The sequence below is a fragment of the Plectropomus leopardus genome, chromosome 11 (assembly GCF_008729295.1).
Source record: "Plectropomus leopardus isolate mb chromosome 11, YSFRI_Pleo_2.0, whole genome shotgun sequence".
Taxonomy (NCBI): Eukaryota; Metazoa; Chordata; class Actinopteri; order Perciformes; family Serranidae; genus Plectropomus; species Plectropomus leopardus.
The window spans coordinates 22,504,848-22,529,026 of NC_056473.1; the positions used below are offsets into that span (position 1 = coordinate 22,504,848).

The following is a 24,179-nucleotide window of genomic DNA, read 5'->3' on the forward strand; positions in this document are numbered from 1 at the left end:
AATGGACTAAAAGTGATATTCTGACGGAAATATAAAAACTCAGTAAAGTAAAGTAAAGTAAAGTAAAGTACAGATACTCAAAAAAACAAACAAATATAAGTACTTTAACGAAAAATAAACAATCAGTGTTTACAGAAATCAGATATGATTCTTATCCTCAAAGCACCTGCAGACATCCCACAAAACATCTAGAAAGAAAAATAAAGCAGTTTTATTGAAGATAAAAGAGAATAATGTACAACTTAATTGTAATGTACATCATCACTGCATTTATGTCTCCATCCTCTCTGTATTTTGAACGAAAATGTATCATGGTTTCTGTTCTGACCATTTTGCAGAGACCTACTTATTTATTTTATTTTTATTTAACCTTTATATAACAAGATAAAAATCTCTTGAGATTAAAAATCTCTTTTCCAAGAGTGTTATGGCCAAGACAGGCAGCAATAACAGACAGACAACATAGAGAAAAATCAAAATATACAACTCCAAAACAAGCTACATAAAACACAAAATAAAGCTACTACAAGGGAGGACTAAAAAGTAAGTTCATATATGCAATAAAAGAACCACAGAAAAACAAGAAAAAATAAAAGATCAGCTAAGATACACCCTGACATTGGCAAATAGAAAATGACATTCAGAAGTCTTGCAACAGTGCTTTAAAACAGTCTAGCGGAGCCAATGAGTGCAGCAGATTTCACATATATGGAGCTGCAAACATTCAGGCTCTTTTAACCAACACTGTATGAACTCTAGTTATAGACAATAACAAAAAGTTCTGTAAATGAAGGACATAGCCATTTTAATTTTTTTTCCCACAAATCCTAGAAAATTCTAAAGAAATGTCCTAAAATCTTAGAAACATGCTAAAATCCTGTAAACATCAGAAAATCCAAAAAATGTCCTAAAATTCTAAAAGTGTCCTAAAATCCTAGAAACGTGTATGGGGCTGTTGGGACTGGCCACTGTCATTTTTTTTTTTTTTTTTTTAAGTGGCCCCAGAGCAAACAAAAAAGTTTAGTATCCCTGTCCTCCAGCAATGCTAAACCTGCTGTAACCAAACAGTAAAGATGTTCAGAGTGTGTGGGGTTAACCAGGATCTTACTGTGTGGGAAGGACGAGCAGCAGCAGGGTGACTGATGACTGTTGCAGTCTGAGGAGGAGAAGCAGCAGCAGGGTGACCGGCAGTGGCTGCTGTGGTTGAGTTATCTACAGCTCACTGACACAACAGATACTGTGGAGAGAAAGGGAAGGTTAAACAGCCATAATACACACACTTATTATACCATTTCATAAATCAGCACTTGTCTTTAATGACTGATATGGATCTAACTTATTCTTAATATTTTATCTGTCCCTGGCTATATGCACCTGTCAGACCATGCAGATGACCTGACTGCATGGTGTCTGCAGAGGCGTATGAAAGGTGTAGCTGCAGGTGTTTTTTGAGAAATGTCAGGTGACTTGGATTTTTCTGTCATGTGGGTGCTGTTGGCAGAGGTTCTGGTCCTTAGCAGTCTGCCAGAGCCTGAAAGTAGAGGAAGCTGCAGGTTGCTGGCGAAGGCTGTAGCTGGAAGTTTCACTGTCTGTTAGGATCTGCAGGTGGAGGTGATGGTTCAGATTGCTGGAGTTGCAGGAAGGAGGTGGAAGCAGCTGTAGGTGGTAAAAGCGGTGTATACGTATCTGCAGGAAAATGCATTCAGAGGCGTCAGTGGATGTTTCCATCAGAAGCTTTAGGTGAAGGTTTTTGCTTCAGAAGGCTGGTGGCTGGAGGAGGAGATTTGGGAAAGAATGCAGGTGGATCAGGTTGTTGAAAGAGGTATGAAGTGGAAGTCCAAACTGTGGCTGTCTGCTGTGGAGGCAGGCTGCTGGAGGCTGTAAGCCGATCAGAGCTGTATGCAGTGGCTGTGTGAGTATGTGGATGTGAAACAAAAGAGCAGACAAAGAGCAAATGATGTTGGCTGGCAGGCCAGGTGAAGATATTTAGATTATTTACACTCCTGAGTTGAGCCTGTTGAGGTGTGCTATATCACTGACAAGCGCTTAGCTTCACCCTCTGATCTCCTTGAAGAAGAAGAGCATAGATAACCAGAAAACATGCACAAGCAGGGCTGTCGGACTTTCCCCATAAGACAGGAGTGCGTGTGTGGTACTCAACAAAATGAGCCGGCACACCTCAACCCAAACGCTGCTCAGGTGCCAATATAGTCTGCCCCTGTTGGCTAATATGCCCCATAAGAATGAATGTCATTGTGTGTACAGTTTCTGTCTACTTCTGCTTGCATGTACACACGCTAATCACTGGCAGGAGCCTGCGCACACCACTGCTCACACCACTGTTCACACCACTGCTCACACCACTGTTCACACCACTGCAATCAGCTTTGTTGAATCACATGACCATACACTTCTTTATTTTAAAATTCCATCTAAAAACTCCATGAAAATTCAGAAGTCTTAAGTACAACAATAACAGCTCCTTCTTAGAGCATCTTGAAGCTTTGTGAGATTTAGGATGACTCTTGAAATAAGACATGCAGCATGTTTTTTATGGAATAAAAAAAACTTAATTGAACTGCTGCATGTTGTGAGTGCTTATCCAGCCGATTTATATTTGTATTCATTTAGCAGAGTCACTTTTGTCCAAAGCCTTAAGACATAGTCAGTTTGGACCACAAGAGGGCATCATGTGCCTCATAGGAGACAGTGACTCTATCAGTGTCTGTGCACTCCAAGATTGTATAAATGTTTTAATGTTTAAGTGTGTGTGTGTCTGTGTTTTCCATGTATTGTATTTTCACCATGACGGGTGCTCATTTTCACTCTTACAGACATATTTGCAAATAAAAACATACTATTGAACAGGGAACAAATAAAATATGTATATTTATGTCAGCTGACTTAGCTGTTTGTGTATTAACATGACTGAAAGAGATGGTTGGACTGGCTGGTAGTTTCCTATAGAAGTGATCAAATAAACATCTAAGACAGCTTCAGTAACAAGCAGCAGAGGATTGTGGTTGTACCAATCAAGCAGGAATAATTGTCACTGTATTAATTTGAAGCTGTTGATGATTATTGTACATAGCAGAAATGCTATGTTTACTTTTCATTCTTACACCAGTAAATATATTTAAAAAAAAAAACATTTCCGTGATGTGAAGCAACACGTCATCATTGAATAAATGACCATATTTGATAAAAGGCATTAACCAGTTCTTGTAGTTAGCCCTTGCATGGATGAGGCAGTAGGACAAGAGCTATCAATTCCCTGTTTTGTCAGATAACATCAGTGTTATGATTGGATCCATGTGTGACAGAGAGGTTTCCAAGTGAGAGGTGGTGAGTCATTTTCTGTCAGCATCAATAAACAGACAGGCACATTTGCTTCTCATCTCTTGTCATTAGAAAGCATATCTCAAATTAGAAAATCCACACCCTTTTCACGTCATATATTTAGAAATATGGTGTACTTTAAATCAGTCAAACACATCTGACTAAATCCAGAGTGATCATCTGTTAATGTTTTTTTTTTTCTTTCAGAAATGTTCTTTTTGCAGAAATAGCACATTGGGTTACAGACATAAAAGCACTAAAATCCAGCCTTCTTTCCGTTTGCCATCAACCACTGTGTAGTCTACACACTTGAGAGGAAGTGACAGCACCGGGGCCCCTCAGGGTACGATTCTGGTGACCAGGCTGTGTGCCTGTCACAGTGTGACATTTACCAGCAGCATCTGTACTCCCAGAAGAAATCAAATGTGATTGTGTAGCATTTGGGACGAGCCAGGGATCTAGAAACAAGTGTACAGTAATCGCTAATTTTGGAAATGTAGGGCGATTGTTTGTTTTTTAATGGAAGTTGTGGCTAAATGTAAAAGGAAGCTCAGTGTGCACCCCTCACCTCAGTGTAATGTGGCGCTTTGAGTCACTTCAGATGTTGAAGCGACTGATATTGTAAAGACAATAGTAACACCTGCAGCTGTCACACAAAGCTCTACTTTACAGCTTCAGCCCGCCAGCAAGTCCCAATTCTCAGATTACATCCCCTCTCAGTCTTTTGTACCCTTCACCACAGAGCGGGCAGAGGCACACACCTGGCTGTTCAAATCTTATTTTTGCTGGTGCATCTCCAGTTGCTGGGCCATGGCCAGCTGTGTGTACACACATTTCATAGTGTGAACATGCAGATGATTCAAAATAAAATCTTGTCACGTGCGAATTTTGTCTGGACTGACAGCCAGACTCTCAAATACTGCTGATAACATGTCAGTGCAGAAGCACAAAAGAATGGATGTTAAAATGTGAAATGTCTTGAATAGCAAACTGTTGGAGGCTGCAATAACTGCAGAAAACATCACAACAGAGGTCACAGCTTCCACTGTGACTCTCCTGGCATGATGATGTAATAAGTGTAGCCCAAAGGGAAATGTGCCTTCTCCCTGACGCGAACCTGTATGGGTCAAATGCATGTTATCTGTCAATAGGAGTAGTATACATTGTCGGCTCTCTCCCACTTTTTCTCTCTGGCATACTTCTTGTTCTCTTTTTACAACTTAGTAACTAAACTACAGAAGGCTACAGTAACATGTGATCAAATATGTGTGCAAATGATCCCAGGCTTATATGTTGCTGCTCCTCAGCATTTGCTATAATATATTTGTATTTCTGTCACCTCTTTACATATGCCACTGGAAACATCCTTGTTGATTTTTCTCTCTGCTTTAAGGATTGTGTAAACAACCAGAGGCTCTAAGAATAGTGGTTGACATATTTTGCTCAAATGATTAACATTTTATAAGACAAATTTGTGATTATGGGCTATATAAACAAAACTAACTTGAATAGTTTGCCTTTGTTATTTAGCAGTTTGTAAATCTTGTCTTGATTATTTATCAGAGTTGGGGGGTTGCTGGGGTGTGACTTCTTTATTTCTTTTAATGTCATGAACCTCCCCAGAGCTACAAATACTTTCTTGAGCCTCCCTGTTTGACTGGTGGAAATGTGTAACTCTCCCTTCACCATAAACAACCATATTTTAAAGTTTCTGGTGATGATAAACTGTGATTTTGGGTTGTTGTTTTTTCAAAGAAGACATGACTTTAAAACCCAGTTGTTGGTTTTGGGTAGGGATGCATGATTATAACTGCACATCAGCCATGTTGGCAGATATTGACTTTAAAATAAAATATCGGAATTGGCCAACATGCTGATTTCTGCCAATATGACAAACTGATATTTTAAAAGAAGTTGTCCATTTTATCAATGCTAATCCCTTATGGTCTTGAATCCTGCTCATTTCTGAGTTTGCACATTTTTACTAACTTCCTTTAGTTGTTTTGGTTTCCACAATCTAATACATACAAGTCATCTGAACAAAGACTCAAAATCATTGACCGATGTGAACGTGTTTGTCAGTTGTGTAACCAGTGGTGATGGCTCTAGCTCCCGTGACCATGAATAGAAATGAGTAGGTAAGAACAATTAATTACTGATTGAACTTTTGTCGTCACATTTTCATACATTGATCAGTCAATTCCTAAGCATTGATTGGTTGAATGTGGACATGTATGGCGCAGAAAGATGATCTGCTTATCACTTAAAAGCTCTCTAATCAACACTGTTTACCTTTGAAAAGAAAAAGACACATTTTGTTGCCCATATTGTCTGGAATAGGACTAGTCTGGACGCCAAGGTGGTCCTGTCAATAACCCTGTTGTATTTTGTTGTTCTCTGTCTTTTTTTTGTGTGTGTGTGTGTCATTGTGTGTCACTCCCCCCCCCCCACCCCCACACACACACACACAAAAGAATTGACATCTGTCTGAAAGTGGATGTCATGATAGCTCAGGCCTTTTTCCGTTGATTGAACACGTAGCTATAGCATTCTCGTTGGCGCATCTCATCCCACAGGAGTATTGGTTTTGTGAATGAAGTGGCCAAACTCCCAGATGGCAGTATTGATATGTCCATGGGGGACAGGGCAGCATTTACGAGCCATCCTGCCCCTGCATCCTCTGTCGTCCATTAAGCCTCTCTCCTCCTAACGCATGAGTAATGGCCTATCTGTACACCATAATCAGACAGACACACACATACACACTGACTGCAAAAAGCCATCAAAATAAGATACACAAAAAAGCGCACACACGGCGAGCAGCCACATTGACACAGCTGCAGTCATTATTCACAGGAGGAGGTCTTGGGTGGGAGGTAGGGGATGAAAAATGGCAAGCGGAACTACTACATCTCCTCTGAGGTGGCTGCGTCAGAAGGCCCTGCGTGCGTAACAAATTCAGCGAAGCCATCGATCCAACTTATGGCAGGCTGAATTCTCTGCTCACGCTTTACGCGATTTGAGTGCAATTTACTTTCATCTGCACCAATAAGCAATTTCAATCATGACATCTTGTTTGTTTGTTTTTACTGTTTGGTGTCCTCTGCAGTTCCTATCATTCTGATCCCCCCCCCCTTCTTCTTTCCTACAATTTCAGCATCAACATTTTGGACAACAAAACAGGGTTTATACACATTCTGACATATAAAGATTTTCTGTCAAGGGCATACTTTTATCACTTTTATTATTAATGGAATCAGTGAAAGTGATAAGTGAAAATAGACTTTTTTAAACTTTCACTATTATTATGATGTATATTGATTTCACAGTGTAATGGCTATAGAATAATAGCACTGGATGGGTTCCCTATAAGCCTTGCATTCACTATTGCACAACCAAAGCAAGTAGAAGACAGCATTTTTTCCCCTGGTAGCTATTGGTAACTATACCCAGATACCAAAGTATAAATGTGGCTTTGATGAAAGTGATCTGGTTGTCTTTGCAACAGTGGTGCCAACATGGGTTGTTGGTTCCTAATCTCTTATACAATCAACAGGAGCGTTTCCTTATAAAATAGCACCTTACCAGTGGCAGGAGATCAACACAAAAAATGGTATATGACTATTAACAGCCGTATTAGTCAATGTGTAATGGTTGTGATTAGGCAATAAAACTACCTAGTCTGTCACAGTTCAAAGACTCAGAAGGCAGATGAACAAAGAAAGCAGTCTTTGCTGAGCAAACATTATAGGATACATAATGAGCCATGCAATCAACAAAATGACAATGGGTAGGACTGAGGCAGAATTCAAAAATGCAGGCAGGGTTAAAAACTAGATCAAAATGTTCAAGGCAGATATAAAATGCTGGAAAGCTATGGCACAGGGCACAAAGACAGCTAGTGTAAGTGGACCGATAGGAAGGTAATGGGGGAATGAGGAACAGGTGAGTAATGGTTAGTAGGTGGAGTGAATCTACTGATGAGGGCAGGCAGTGGGAGTGGCAGGGTCATGACATAGTAAGGTTTAGAAAAATATTGTGTTTTGGGTCAAAATAAGTTAAATATGTTACATGTTATAACATTACCAAAGTTCCTTGGATAGCGCTTGGAATAACTCAGGTAGACATTTGGTTTTACTTCGGACACGAACAGTGGTCTCAAGGGTCAAAGTCCTACGTTTCTTCCACCTTCTCCCTTTGCTGACTCACTCTTTATACTACACCTGACTTCCCCTTTTGCTCCTGTCATCATTACACAACAAGTCACTGCCTGACAATAAAGGTAAATATGGGTTGTCATAAGCTTCTTGTACAAAAGGACTGGGAATGCTTTTTATAATTATTATGAGCAGTTGTCAGTTTTAAAACATATGTAAGTGCTTTAAACAAGCAGATATGCAGTTGTATGACAGAACAAGCAGCAGCAACACTACAGGTGGGGTTTGGCTGTGTCTCCAGCAGCTTGATTTTCGTCATGAGCTGCAGCAGCTTGGCCCTCCAGGCTGCAGGATGACAGGGGCCCATTAAGCAAAGGTAAATCCAATTTAGAGTCTCTTCAGCCACAGAGCTGTGTGCCACTGCTGGAGGGGGAATGGCCGATGTTACAACATCATTATGTGCTTCTGTGACCCCAGGACACGGCAAATGGTTGGATAAGACTTTAACATGATGCTCAGACTACTTATATACGAGCAGGTTTCTGTCTTTGGACTCTCAGGCAGGTCAAAGATGAGAAGTGCTGAGTCGTGCAGGGTGCTTCACTGGATGCATGGTAGCTTTCCGGAATTGCAAACCAAGTCTGTGTAATAAATTGTGTGCGCACAGTCTGTATGTGTATGGGGGTGGTATGTTTTCTCAAAGCAAAAATATGAAAAGTTTCATATCTGAATAGATCTTGACATCAAATCTTTCTTTCTTTTTTTTTTTTTGCTATCATTGCTTGTAGCCCGCAAGCCAGAAATAAACTGCTTATGCTATTTGTGACCAGTTAGTTCTGAGATCACTTATAGTGATTGATGGAAATTATTGTTGACTGACTTATAACCCTTGATGTAAATTTTTTTTTCCCTGCTGGGCATATCCGATATGACACACACAGTAGATATGTGGATGCATCCGGAACACGATCAGACTTATCAGATATGACATTTGGAAAAGCACAAGCTGCTCAAGAAACAAAGAGCAAGAGACAACACGTGTAGCCTGAAGCACTTCATATATACTGTAGTGTAACATCAATGAATTGCCTAGAAAGTTTAAGCCGCTGCTTCCCTTTAACTGGTGGAAAATTTTTAATTGATTCTTCCTTTTAAATTTCATATCTCAGCTGTCCTTTTCTAAACATCCTTCTTTAGTACCATAACCCAATGTTCCTTTTCTAAATGGGAAGCATGACATGAATGATTTGTTTTCTCAAAAGGAAAAGATGATTAGTTTAATCGTAGTCCTTGATTTAGAAATCTTTTTTCAGTCATAATGGGATCACGTTAAATTACATTTTTAATTTGTGTGAATGTTTGCACCTCTGTGCATGAAGATACACACACACCCAAGCCCAAGTGATTTAAAACCAGGCTGAATTAAAGTATGAAGGGGAAGACTATTTTGGGTCACAATGTTGACAGTTTGAGCCGGGATGGGGTCGCAGCAGCCTGCTGGTAATGTTGGCAATGTGCTGCCATCATGTCACAGCCACTGTTACCCTCTGCCGTGGCAGTAGCGTGATGACGGCAGTCATCACAGACCATTGAGCATCAGTCCCTCACCAATCGCCCACCCAGGAACACTTTATGCCACCACTGTCAAATTACACATGTAGACAGAGGCACCGGAGGTGCACTCTGCATGATTAGTCATTCCGCTCGGCAGCTGTATTTTGACACTTGCAAAAACAATCACAGTTATCGTCAGTCACAGATGCTCTGTCAAAAGGAGAGAGAGAGTATATGGAATAAAAATACTTAAAACAATAAAGTTATACTGAGCACTTTGAGATTCAAATTCTCACTGAATACAATTTTAGGACTTTTTATTCTTGTAATTATTCAGGTGTCTTCTCATACAAAATGGTCTCACTTTGGTTTTAGAGTCACTATTGATCACATTTTGCTCTTTCAGTGCTAAATATTGCTGATATATTGGCTGTCACAGCTGTCAATCGAGGCAGAAAAGCCCCCTTTTGTGTAATTCAATGATTCATTAAAACTGAAATTATCACAAAAACAAAAACTTGAACAAACATCAGGGTGCTGAACTACCTTCAGTGACAGAAACTATCTTTGGGGAAAATGTATTTGGCATGTGCTTTGAGTTTTTAGTTTGGCCTATGTTCATTCATTAACATGGAGGGGCGAGCTTTAAGACCTATACGGCAGTCACACACCAGGCGACGATCGAGACTGAAAAGTTGCACTTTGGGGGAGCTGTCATGTTATCCACCTTTATATACAGTCTATGGGTGCAGCAGAGTTTAAAATTAAATCATGATTTCATCAGATTTAAAGGTTCATCCTTGTTGGTGCAATCTGACCTATGTGTATTACTCTCCTTCAATAACAAGCACGTATTTGGCCACTGAAATTTGTATAAACATAGACGGCCATCCTATCTGAATATGTGTGGAGTCCACAGCATAAAGGAGGCATATTACGCTATCAGACGTTCTACACCGTCTCCAGCGAGTGGCGTAGGAGCGACAGTGACCCTGGGTAGAGGGTTAAAATATCGTAACTTTTTTTCTATCTCACACAGACTCCACCGTCTACTGAACCCCATATGAAGTGAGGGTGAAGCAACGGCCTATCACAACATAACATAAACCTAGTCACACTGATCCTGAACGGCTTACTGATCAGTAACTCCTTAGGGGCCATGTCCACCAACGTGTTTTAACTGGTGCTCCTTAGGAAACGCCCAGTTTTTCATCTGTGACGCATTGGCTGTGGCTGTTTCTATGATATGGAATATCCGCAGAAATAAACATGACGGTACAATGGTAGAGCACCTGCTCTGGCTGAGGGAAAGGCTGAAGGCAAGCAAAGCAGAGAGGACGGACCCGCCAGTCTGTGTGGGTTCATGAGAGGAAACATTATATATAGTACAGTATATTACCATATTTCCTCTCCATTGTTGTTGTTATTCAGGCTGTTTGTCCCTCCTCCACTGAGCTTGAACTGAAAAAACGGCCAACCGCAAAAAGCCACGCCTAGCGCCTTGTCACGATGCTGGCATTTGTAGCACGGTGTAAATACGTGGTGTTCCCATTGCAAAGCGTTAAATAAAAAAAAACACACACACGCAAAAAAAAAAAATGCTCCTCTTATACACTGAAGGCTCGGCACATATTCTGATAGGAAAGTCTTCGGCAGACTACACTTATACAAACATCAGTGGGTACCTTTTGGGGTGTTTGACCACATGCAGTGCTGTGGAGCAATTTCTGCCCAGTTTGTTATGTGCCTATAGACCCTTGTGCATGAGGGATATGCAATACAATTGCGTCACACTATTTCACTGAACATCAGCTGACTGCAATGCACTAATTAATACAGCAAAGTGTCATGAGAGAAGACTGCTCGCATGCAGATGTAAATGACACAGATGTTAATGTTAAAAACAGTTTTTGCAATGTTTTATGAGAACGGAAATGAGCTGAACATGTTTGTTAGGCCTCAAGGTTAAACATGAAGTGTTGGTTTCTTTTTTGTTTTAATCTGAGTAAGCTTAAATCAAACTGTAGATACACATATTTTCAAAAGGGGGCAAATGTTTGTTTGCTAACTGCGATACAAATCTAAGAGCGCAGCTCAATTTGATTCTAATAACAAGAAACAATCAATCACACTTAATCAGACATCATATGGATGGGTTAAAGTTTCTTTTTCTATCGTATTTCATTCATGCATATGAAACAAACACACTCACGCACAAGTTCATGAGAGTAGACAAGTCTACTAGACTAAAAACTGATATGCTCATTTTGAGGCTGTTTATCCAACATTATTGCGATTAATAAGACATTTATATTCTGTTTCCTCTTCTCTTCATCAACTGGATGAGTCTATTGACCCCCTACAAAGGTGACCAGCATTGTTCAGCAGCGGGAGAGAGAAAGAAATGTGGAGGATGATGAATAATAGCCCAGCTGGTCGCGTTGCCTGCAATTAGCCTTTCTGAAGTCCCACAATTATGCAGGGAAAAGCTGACACTCACAGAGGCACAATGCTGCCTCTGAATCAATACATAATTGTTATAATTATCACCCTGGTGTCATTTGTGGACACGTCCAACACTTGCAGAAAAGAAGATGGAATTGGATAAACACAGAGGGATGAATGGCACAGAGATATCGCCTCTTCAAGTGCAACATTTTTAACAAAAGGTGGCCTCGATACCTTGAATAAGCAATGACAGGGGTTGATTTAGTAGTGATGATGAGTCAGCCTGACTACGGCCAGGGTGGACTTTGCAACCTCTGTATTCGAGCTACTGTACACCGCACCAGGAGTCTAGTAGCAGAAGGTGCATGTCACAATCAGCTACCTTAAAATCAGACCATTTATGAAGGTCATTTACATCTAGAAAACATTTTCTGTATGCCCCCTACAAAATTAATTTCTTTATCTTTTACTTAATAATACAAAGTTAATAAACCTCTGTTTAGAGTTCAAAAACTCAGAAAATGACACACCAACTGAGCTAACTCAATGCTGGAGAAGGAGCCACATCTTGTAAATATTCCACTGTTGTTTAGTCAAAACTGAAATACATTTTAGAAAACTTTCTTAGACATACCTGCAGGTTTTCATCATTTTCAATATAATTAAACTTGAATGGAAAATAGGACAAATTTCATCTAGTATTCAGCATGCCAAATTTTTGATGTTGACCAATAGGAGCAGAGAGAGAGGAATGCAAACATGGCGACAAGTGAAAGAGGAATTACATTGTTGGTGCTGCTAAGGGGAACTGTGAAACAGAAGAAAGATCAGGCATTTTCTTTCTCTTTTTAGCCTTTTCCAAACTCAAGACAGCCGGTATCGAACTTTCTAGCTCCCGGAAGTCTGTCCCTGGAATCCTCTTCCCAATTACATAACAATGGTCGTGAAAGAAGCTATGATTGGTCAGGAACCAATGTGTAGGTTTACCGGGGAAGAGACGAGGAGAGGTGGTCAAAGGTGAGCCGAGTGGAAACCAGGAAAACGGTGAGCGTGAGTGCTGGACCGTCAGGCATGGAAGCGAAGACAATCTGGCAAAGAGTGAGTGGAGTGAGGATGCTCAAATACTGGCTTGATTGGAGATAAGGAGCCGCTGGGAGCACCAGGTGGAGGTGATGAGGCAGATGAAGGGGAGTGGCCAGGTGGAGAGAGGTGGAGGTTGAGTAAGTGTAAAAAATCTCACAGCAGCATGCAAGACGCAGAGCAGACTGTGACAAGTTTAGGTTTGTTATGCTAAAAAAAATCCAGTAAGTACAAAACAAGACAAAGTTAGTAACAAGACAAATCACACCAGACATGAGGGCTCTGTGTGGTGGGGTGGGATTTTCATAGGTAGGCAGATCTTTTCAAGGAGTTGTAGTTTCAGAGGTCTTAATGGAAACATTCATGTAGCTTTATACAAAAAATAAATGTCTAATACGGGTCAAATAATATTTTAAATACATGTTCTTCCAAACAGTTGATTTGGCCTTTCATAGTAAAGGTAGTGAAGTGAAGATAATGAAACTACTGACTATTTCCTAAGAGGTAAAAAATCTTCTAACATTCATTGTTATTAAATAATCTATTTAGTGTTATCTAGCATATATATGATGAACACATTTTGGAAGTTTAATTTACTGTATAAAAACATGTTTTACAGTTGAGCTGGCCTTTTATGGATAAAGTAGTGATGCTAAGATAATTTCTTTTAAATTTTTCAATAAATAAAAAAGGATGAATATTCACTGTTGTGTATATATAGTATATATATCGTATCATATATTTGTTGTTATTCCATTATATATTTTGTGAAAGAACTTATATCAGAGTGATTTATTCACCATTTCTGAAATGTTTGTGAAGTACTGTATTGGTAAATAGGTATAGAATTAATTTTAGCGCTAGTAAAACTGCTAATTCCATGGTCACAAACTAATAGATGGTATACCAACATACTTAGCATTATAACAGTAAATTATTTCAAATGTTCTATTTGTTCCTCTCTGTTTCACTATTACCATATTATATTGACCATCTCAACCATTTGGTAGTGGCCTATATTAAAAACAAAAGAAAAAAAGGAGGGGGGTGTTGATAAACTAAATATTGTTGTTTGTAATTATAGCCCAGAGGACATAAAAAATACAAAGAATTTTTTCATTGTTTTTTTTCTTAGTGAGGACTTTTTTTTTTATTCTGTGACAACGTATTAACATTATGTGAGATTTATTCATTAAGTTGCATGCATTTTTTAACTTTTCATTTAGAAAACAAAAAGGTTCATATCATTTTTGCTATTTGGAATGCAAAACTTTGAAACTCAATATATCTATCAATATGCAGCTTGGCATGTGTCTCACCTGACATGTCATCTGTCTTCCACACACTGATGACAAAATGAGCTTATACATTATGTCAGTTTAGACACGATGACATGATATGAATGACCAGAACCAAGACCAGAACCTCACGCCACAAGAACAGTTTCTTCCCGTCTGCCACAGGCCTCATAAACAAGGCCCAGGTCCCCCACTGACGCACTCTCCTCATAGACTGTACGTTACATTACCGTGTTCATTAATGCACATCACCGGCACTGCTGCTCGTCATGCGGCACATCCACACCATAAAGTTGCACTCAAACCTCTATATAAATGTGAATTTCAATGTAAATATCAATACTAGACTTGTACCTTTTATATTGTTATATTTTATATTTTATATTTGTATCTTCTATTTTATCTGTTTTCTTTTTTTTCCCTATATTTATGTTGCACCAAACCACCAGAACAAATTCCTCGTATTGTGTTAACTATACCTGGCAATAAATTTTTTCTGATTCTGATTCTGATGACACTGACATTTGCACAGCACCAGATTACACCTCTGCTCTTTATCATTAAAAGCTTGAAATTAATACATACTGTATGCCTGAGCCAGGCTTTCAGATAGCAAAAAAGTAAAGGGAAGATCATAAAAGTTTTCTCTCTGAGTGATTTCCACTAACCAGTAAAAGGCTATGGTTTTAAAAAACTGGGCTGACACAGGAAAGCAGACATTTGGAGTGAGGAGGAGGAGGAGTGATATCAGTTGGTCTTGATTCAGCCTGTAGCTGTCCTTCCTCAGACACACTAAATCTGGTTGAAGCTGAATAAACCTGTGCTGCTGTACCATCATTTAGTCTCTTGTGGTTTGGAATACAATTATTTTTTTATGTCTTATTTCTTTTTCCCCTAGAGATACTCAAATTTGAAACAAGCTCATGTTATTTTTTAGTAACAGATGTATTTTTAAATGGCTAATGTTTCTGGCTGTTTTACATCTCAATAAATTGTGAATTATTGTGGAAGTATCTAAATTTTCTTATCATTCACATCAACCAGAGAAATGATTTCTGATTGCATTAAAATAACAAACTGCTCAAAAGACATGGATGGAAGAAACTACAAAACTGATAATTGTTCCTGTCTCTGAATAAATGTCAAGCTTCTGCCTGTCGCTCGGTCTTTTATGTCATGCCACTTTCATAAAAGGTCAAGATAAAGAGAAAAACACACAACAATGCTTCATTTCTAAAGATATACCAATTTACTCTGTTTCCATGCAGAAAACTGGCTTAAACAAGGTGGAAAGGTGGTTTCTATCTCATTGTCTGTTTGCTTTATCTTCCGCTTGTCATACTTACTCTGTCGGCCCCCAATAAAGGACAGAATTGCCGTTGTCTGTGCCCGGGGCTACAAAAGTGCTCTTTAGCATTTTCAGCCTGGTGTTCAGGTTGGGGGAAGAGTCAAACTGGGGCCCATTTGCCTTCTCTGCACCCATGCAAGGTTGCTGCTGTGGCAGCATGTGGCCAGAGATCCACAGATAATCCTTTTACCTCTGCTTGCCTGTGGGCACCGTACATCACTTCACAATCATGTTAACCACCAAAGTCCTCAGCCAAGAGCGCCACAAATTTACTTGATGTGGTTGTTGCTGAGGTAAAAAAACAGACAGAGCGGCCCTAACAGGAAAACAACGTGTTGTTCTTTCATGTGTGTGTGTGTTCCCACAATCAAATCTAATTTGTGGGAGCTGTGGAGATTGGATTGAGCTGATAAAGTGACTTAATTTTCCACAGTTGACTTTTCTCTGGTCTAACCTTTATGTAAAACCCCTGAGGTCAAAGCTTGATTATTGTTTAAAGATGACTAGTGTACCCAGCTGTTTCTTGTAACCGCAAAACTGCATCTTATTAGTGTACTTGTTCATCAAATAAACATGAATTAAGAAAAAAAAAATGAAAAAGATTATTTATATACATTGTTTTAGACATATACTAAACAGTATCATGAACTTGTGCTGGTTTGCTTATTCTTACAAAAATGGTTTAAGAATATAAATCAGAAATAACAAATTAAAATGTTTAATTACAAATGTTGTAAATTCAAAACTCACTGCATATTTTAAGACTACTGAAAATGTGCTTGTGTTGTGTATTTTCAGTTTCAACTTAAATTCTCCGCTTGTGCGCGTGTGTAGGTATAGGCTTCAATAAAGGTCGTATTTAATGTATATAGGCTCAAAGTTGGGATGTGTCTTCTTCCCGTAGATTGATTACAGCGGGATTAGCGTGTTTGACGTCAGAAACTGCAAACAAATTACCCCATAAAAAGAGGGAACCTGTCTGGTGAGAAAAAAAGGAAAAGCTCTGGGTACACAGCACAGCCTGGGAGGTCTAGAGAGCGCCACAACCACACTGTCACTACTGTCACACTTCGACACGCAATCAAAGACAACACTCAAGACTTCTGCGCCCGAAGATGCCCCTTTCAAGCAGCTCCACGTCCTCCACAAAGAGCATCCGCAGAGCAGCATCCGAGCTGGAAAGGTCCGACTCCATAACGGTAAGAAAAAAAGAAAAATCAGTTCTTTGATTTCGTTAAAATCAACAATCTGTAATTGTGTGAACAGCAATGTGTCCAAAACTGTTGTATTACGCGCAGAGCGCAAAGGGAGGTGACCATTACGCAGCGGCTGTGCGTGCTGCGCACGACATGGAGAGAAAAAGACATGTAGCAATTAAAAGCTAACGACAGCTGAATGTGTAATGTGGCAGCTAAGTCTTAGCTGTGTCATAGGTTTACCTTGACTGCTTTGCTGTTCTAATGCGCATTTGGAGATGTAAGGCGTTCCCATCAATTATCCAAAGAGATATCCAAAAGGTAAGTAACCCCAGTTCCCCGCTCCAATGATATGTATCTGTGCTGAGAAAGTTAAAATAAATAAATAAATCTGCAGTACGCAAAAAAAAAAGTGTTTTCTTTTTTGTCACAGTCTCCAAGATTCCTCGGTAGACGGCAAAGCTTGATCGAGGACGCGCGTAAGGAGCGGGAAGCCGCAGCTGCAGCGGCAGAGGCTGCAGAGGCCAGTGAGCAGATAGTGTTTGAGGAGGACAATGGAAAAGCGCTGCTCAACCTCTTCTTCACTTTAAGAAACTCCAAGACGCCTGCACTGTCGCGGACACTCAAAGTTTTCGAGGTATGGCATAAGTACTTGTTACTTTAAGATATTGTGAATTTGATAGCAATATTAAGGAAATAAACGGACGTGAAGGATGCTTTCTAATACGTCACGCTTCATAAAGAGTTTATAAGTTGTAACTCATGACTTTGTCAGTGCTGAAATATTTTACTAATGCTTTATAGATACATTGTAAAGAATGGGATAATTCAGGAGACAACCTTTTTTTTGGTTGTTGTGTTGAGAAAAATCCAACACTTGGTGTTATTTTTGTCCACATTGAAGATATATATATAATATATATATATATATATATATATATATATATCCCTTATTTAACCAAGTAAAAGAAGATCCATTGAGATTTAAAATCTATTATCTATTTCCAAGAGTGTCCTGGCCAAGCGGGCAGCTTAAAACAAGGTTACCACAATATATAGACAGACAAGTCCAACTATCAAACAATACAAAGAGTGGGCACAATCTCTAGTTAAATATAATATAAATGAATGGAGTCCCTAATCAAAGTTATTCCACTATTTGATATGCCATTCAGCATGTAGTTATAAATGTTGATTAATTAAGTAGATTTTGGTCCAAATTGTCTGAAACCTTTTCCATGAGAAAAGCAGTCAGCGGGGTTTTTTTGTCAGCTTTTTTATAAGCTGTTTAATTTACAAGCAGATATAATGCAAGCAAGTGCATGTCAGTTACTGGACAGTGAAATCCTGATCATCAGATAATGATCTCACATGCTATCAGATATAGCGTGAAAGGCAAAACAGTCTTTTTAGACAGAAAACCTCTTTAAGGGGCAGTGGCTAAATTAGAAAGCAAAGCCAAATTTATAATTGATGATTAGCATGCTATTATAACAAAAGTGTGCATATTTTTCCCCTGTCATTCAGCTAAAAACAATGTTAGAGGCATGCACATTTTATTTTAGATGCAATGAGACTGTTCCATATTGTTATGGATGTGCTGGTCTAAAATAACTGCATTCCACTTTTGTCATACTTTGAATGGAATCCAGTACCGCTGCAAGAGTTACATTACAGTGTGTTGACTGTTTTGCAGACATTTGAAGCAAAGATTCATCATTTGGAGACACGACCGTGCCGGAAGCTCAAGGACAGCCTGGAGGGCCTGGAGTACTTTGTTCGCTGTGAGGTGCACCTCTCAGATGTCAGTACTCTCATCAGCTCCATCAAAAGGAACGCAGAAGATGTTAAAACCACCAAAGAAGTCAAATGTAACACTTCTGTTGCTGCCTTTATAATGTAATTTTGCAGAGGTAAAAAAAAAAAACAAAAAAAAAACACGCAGCTCAAATTAATTGGCCACTGTTTTCTTTCTCTAGTTCATTGGTTCCCAAAGAAAATAGCAGACTTGGACAAATGTCATCATCTGGTCACAAAATTTGATCCAGACTTGGATCAAGACCATCCCGTAAGTAATGATTTTTTTCCAGAATTATGAGAATTGTCATTATTAGGCTGGTTATGTTGTTTGAACCAATATGTCATGACACAGAAAATGTGATCAGTGGTTGATATATTTGATTTGAACAGGGCTACACAGACCCTGTTTATCGGCAGAGGAGGAAAATGATCGGAGACATTGCCTTCAGATACAGACAGTGAGATATACAAGTTTGCATAAATGCTACGCAGACATCCATTAGAAGAAAAAAAATACACACGCACACACACAAACTAGTACTTGATTGTTCCTGATGCATGTGTTTTTTTGTTCAGTGGACAGTCGATTCCCAGAGTGGAATACACAGAGGAGGAGATAAGCACATGGTAAGGACATGCTCATTTAAAATGCCCTTAATATGAAAACCAGCAAGCATGAAATCAAAATTTACACTGAAAAATAAATTGAAGCTTGTTTTTCAAACAAGCACTTTGACCTTCCTGCCGTTTCAATATCAACACGTCATTGTGTGTCCAATCACGACCCACTCAGTCAGCTTCATCTCGTTGGATATAATTTGTCTTTGATGGGTATTTTGTGTGAATTAGTTACAGATGGAGGGCGCTATCAAAGCAGTCTAGATGTGTCAATGTGAGCTTGTCTGAGATTTGACAGAAATAGTTTACAAGTCAGTGGATGTTCACTGGTGTCATTATTTTTGGTTGGACTGTTTGAAACAAAAGGAAGTTACACATCTCTAAAGATAAAGAATTTGGAAAGCAATTCTCAACAACTGAAGTGCTGTACATAAGACTTAAAAAGGCACTGACAGGTATTTGATTAAAAACAATAAAATTAAAAGATTGAAAAAAGCCCCCAACTTTTTACATTAAAAAGTAAAAATCACAGCACAGACAAGAGCATACATGAAAAGTCCCCAATTAATTCATTCATTTCTATTTTTTTTAAAAATAATATAAGGTAACATAACAATAAATGTAAAGATGTACATTTTAAGTTTTTTTATACAAAAAAGAGAAACGTTCCTGAGAAAATATTTAAGATATAAATATAAAGGAAATTCGAAAAAAGTGAAAAAAGAGGAAAAAGAAATAAACAAACAAACGAAAGAAAGAAAAAAACAAGACTCCCAACACACCGACATCCACACACCCAACTCTGATCTCATTCAGAGTGAAAAGTACACGTACACATAACAAAACATGGCAAAATCAGCCCTTAGTTTGGCAGGGTCTGCAAATCAAATTTAATTTCAATATATTTTTATTCTATACTGATTCATTGTTGCAGTATGTTAAATGGGGTTCTCTATATTCTTTTCTGCTTTTTGTTTGAAAATCTAAACTATAATGTAATTATTTCCCTAATTAGGAGGGAAGTCTACTCAACTCTGAGGGACTTGTACTCCACGCATGCCTGCAGTGAATACCTCGAGGCCTTTCATCTGCTGGAAAGGCATTGTGGGTACAGCCCAGACAACATTCCCCAGCTGGAGGACGTGTCACGCTTCCTCAAAGGTAAAAATGGGATAAGAAATGAAGAACAAAAGTTTACACTGTCCATCAAACCTGGAGTTTAATTATCCCCCTCTGTCTCTATTTTGTCACCTCTTGAAAACAACACACACACACACACACACACACGCACACAGAGCGTACAGGGTTCCTGCTGCGTCCAGTGGCAGGTCTGCTCTCAGCCAGAGATTTCTTGGCCAGTTTGGCGTTCCGGGTGTTCCAATGCACCCAGTACATCCGACATGCCTCCTCCCCCATGCACTCCCCGGAGCCGTGAGTACGACCGTGACTCAGCCCTTGCTCATTGTATCGAATCCCGTCACACATTTTGGTCCATTGCCATCAAAATCTTTGTGCTATCAATGTTTCAGCAATAATGTTGAGTCAGTAAGCCTCCCGTCCTTTAATCTCTGGTGTTATTCTTTGGATTTTTTTCTCACTCTGTCTTTTAATTCAACTTATACTGAAGTGTCATTTTGATCAAAAGCATTTTGCCAAAGCATGCACAAAGTGACAGCACAAAGCAAACAAATTCATTTATGAAAAACAGCAAAAATACAAAGTGCACCGAATGAAACGAGTTAGTGATCAGCTACGCGGATGAAGTTAACACTTATCCTTGATTTAGAAAAAGAACGAAAGAACGAAAAAATTTTAAACTTAGCAAAAAAAAAAAAAAATTAAATTGAAAAAGCTTTTCTATATAAAAGTGGTGCTTTTTTCCCAGATTTTTAGTTTATATAAGGCCGCTTCTTGAGAGATAAAAGGAAAGTCTGGATGTATGGGACAAACTTATTTGTTTTTCAGTTTCTGTTCAGTCTGTAACAAACTTCTGTCTTCACTTCTCTTGTTTTACACTGGGCACAAAATTGTTTTTCACTCTGTAAACATTGTTTTGTAATGCGGCCAGACTGAATTACCAGTTTGGGATCGCGAAGTCTGTATTTAGTTACATTTATTTGTGTAGGGTTTTTCACTTTTGGATCAAACATGGTCCCAGTTTAATCTGTCTCATTCTCTCTCTCTTCAGTGACTGTGTCCATGAGCTGCTGGGCCACGTCCCCATGCTGGCCGACCGCACTTTTGCTCAGTTTTCACAGGTGAGTGGGAGGAGGGCCAGGCAGACTTATTTTCCAAATGCTGCATTATTATGTCATGGTAATTATTGATTATTTGCTGCAGAACCTTGGTCTGGCATCACTTGGGGCTTCAGAGGAAGATATTGAGAAACTGTCCACAGTAAGACTCTAGTTTTCTAACACCAGCTGCCATTGAGACTGTACTAATGTGACTGAGCTGGAGAGAGGGACTGAACCTTATGCTTGGCTTTTTAAAAAGCAAGACCCTCCCAGTGACTCACATTTTCTACAAACCCTTCCCTTGACAAAGATAAAAATCAGAACAATATAAAACTAAGATTTCAACTCTGCCCGGATTTCAAGTGTAATATAAATATGGAAGTGGAAATGGAAATAGTTAAAATCATGAAAAACATAACAAGTGGTGCATTCTGTTTTCCAAAGGTTCCTGCTGCTTCCTACAACTACTAAATAGTTAAATTTAGTGTAAAATAAATCCCTGATACAGAGACATGATTGTCCTCTCCATACTGCAAGACACTCTTATAATGTCCATGGCACACCCAAAAGGCGTTTTCTGGATGCAATATTTTAACTGGAGCTTTCAGTCTTTAGTTTTTTTTGTAAATCTCCCAAGAAATCTAATGAGAAATCGTTAGATCATTAGAAATCATTGTTTGAGCCAAAAAAAAAAAAACAACCAACAAAAGATCCTTTCTCTATACTCTCCAAAAACAATTACTCCCCCTTTTCTGACCCCCTCCCTCCCTGATTATTTTTGTACAGTCCCTCATCTATGATGTGACCTCAAGGGGCGAGAACCAGACAGACTTAACTGACATTTTGGGCAAAAATTAGCTAGATATAACTGATGAAAGCTCTTGAAGCGCTTTCTCCACTGCCAAAAGGGTTCTTGTAAGTTAATAACCAATCCAAAGTTTTCAATTAAACACTGCTACAGCCCTCAGAAAGGCTCATGATAAGAGGTTTAACATAACAAAAAGAGTCAGGAGGAGCAGAAATTAACATTCAATCAATTTACAAAAGGGAGGGAAACCATCAAACAAACCAAACTACACCAACCAAAATCTAACTAAAAACTAGTGGGCAGGCCAAAAAGAGGGGAAGACAAACCCACAAAAGGGTCGTAGGATCTGGGCTCCTCCCTCTAACCTACAACTCCAAAACAACCAAACCTAACAGAAACAAAGTCACGAAAACAGGACCACCGGTCCCACCAAAAAACAGAAATAAAACAAAGGCTAAACTCTAAATCATAATTGTCACCACACTGCTGCTGCCAGGCTGGATGATGAGACAGTGAGCAAATGTCCTCTTCAAAAAAACTGAACTATTTTGAGCTAAAAAGGGCATAAGGGCACTCACTCACTTAAAATAATTTGTTTTAGTAAATGCCAATATATTATTCATTAAATATATTCACATCCACGTATTTAGGATGTTTTAATATTAATAAATTCAATAAACAGTCAGGGCAAAGTCTTTTTTGTATTTTGGTTGTCCTGTAATGTTGGCCAGATTTCACTTACCCCCCTCTGGTTCTTGCTCCCCTCATGTAAATAACGAATTGATTGTCCATCCCAGTATTGTTATTTCTCTCATTAACTCTCTTTATGTTTTCCCATCAGCTGTACTGGTTCACTGTGGAGTATGGTTTATGTAAACAGAACGGTGAAGTGAAGGCTTATGGTGCTGGACTACTCTCCTCTTACGGAGAGCTGGTGGTGCGTTCCAGCAGTTCTCTCTGCTCTCTGCTTGAAGTTTGAATGTTTCCCTGAATTACAAAAAAAGCAATCACAGCCAGCTGAGCTGTCCGATAATTCTCCATCTTTTTCCTTTTAATTTTAATCCAGCACTCGCTGTCTGATGAACCAGAGACCAGGGAGTTTGAACCAGAGGCCGCAGCAATGCAGCCCTATCAAGACCAGACGTACCAGCCGGTCTACTTTGTTTCAGAGAGTTTTTCAGATGCCAAGGAGAAATTCAGGTAATTTTTGTTTGGATCCACATGTAAATACACAAGAACATACAGGGACAGAGAGGAGAAGAAAAACAGAAAGGGAGAGGGGGGTTACGTAAGGACAAGGTCAGAGAACAGCCAGCCAACCCCTGAGGCCACAAACTTTTGTAGGTCAGCCATAGCAGCCAGAAGACAGCTGTTACTAATGTATTCTTTCTTACCAAGGCAAAACGCTGGAGTTTTATTTGGCAAACAGATCAAATGTTGCCCTGCAAAACAAGTAGCTTTAGTGGGTGTTTTGACAGCATTTGGTCTCTGGTAGAATACAGCTCATGACATCTTTGCCACAATGAATGAGAAAATATCAGCACGGGAATGTTTGTAAAAGCATAGTAAATATGAAACAGAGTACATTATGAAAATATTTATAGTGTTTCTTATGTGGTGCTGATACAAACAGAATATTCCAGACTCTATTAAGTGTATAAATGCATACAGAACAGGACGAACTACAACTGGGGGACTTTTTCTAGTCAATTAAAGGGAAGTTTCCACTGGCAAAGAGAAATATTTGGGTGTCAAATGTCAAACAGAGCAGCTGAGCTCAAAGACGACTTCACCTTTAACTTTTTTGGGTCCAATTTTTTTTTTTTTGTTTACACTTTTGACAAGGGGGTACATGGCTGGTATCAAGCGTCCTTTCTCGGTGCGGTTCGATCCGTTCACCAGCAGCATCGAGGTGCTGGACAACCCGCTGAAGATTCAAGGAGGCCTGGAGGGCGTGAAGGACGAGCTCAAGATGCTGACAGATGCTCTAAGTGTTTTGTCATGATGTCTGTAACCGCCCCACTGTTGTCTGCTTCTTCTCCGCTGCGCTCTGAGACGTCCCAACGCGTGATCCAAGACTAATGTGTTCATGTTTCTGTGCTGTACCTCCTGTATGATGCCGTTTCATGATGAGTTGTCGCTTGCTTTTGCTGGCTGGTTGGCCTACGAGGTTGCAACCATTAAAACCTCAGTACACAGAGCAGGCAAAGTTTCCAAAGATGTTTCAGCGCCTTGTTGGGTATGGATCCATTTGTGAAATGAAAGGGTTTTTACCATATATGCTTCTAAAGCAAGT

General features: G+C 39.3%; 1 protein-coding gene across 1 annotated transcript; it reads left to right on the top strand.

Annotated features, from left to right (window-relative positions):
* Positions 1-16,339: 16,339 nt before the first annotated feature.
* th (tyrosine hydroxylase) lies at positions 16,340-23,895 on the top strand. Its single transcript, XM_042495437.1, has 13 exons — positions 16,340-16,423; positions 16,854-17,057; positions 18,117-18,291; positions 18,400-18,488; positions 18,611-18,678; positions 18,797-18,847; positions 19,854-19,999; positions 20,134-20,269; positions 21,027-21,096; positions 21,179-21,235; positions 22,725-22,820; positions 22,950-23,083; positions 23,729-23,895. Exons 1-13 carry the CDS (start codon positions 16,340-16,342, stop codon positions 23,886-23,888), a joined length of 1,470 nt encoding a protein of 489 aa, XP_042351371.1. The 3' UTR covers positions 23,889-23,895.
* The last annotated feature ends 284 nt before the right edge of the window (positions 23,896-24,179 follow it).

What these genes read in the sequence shown, in the direction of transcription:
- th (XM_042495437.1), top strand. Translation starts at nt 16,340, where the DNA reads ATGCCCCTTTCAAGCAGCTCCACGTCCTCCACAAAGAGCATCCGCAGA. An exon ending in CGTGTCACGCTTCCTCAAAG is followed by an intron (nt 20,000 to 20,133) that starts GTAAAAATGGGA and finishes ACACGCACACAG; the next exon opens with AGCGTACAGGGTTCCTGCTG. An exon ending in CCTCTTACGGAGAGCTGGTG is followed by an intron (nt 22,821 to 22,949) that starts GTGCGTTCCAGC and finishes ATTTTAATCCAG; the next exon opens with CACTCGCTGTCTGATGAACC.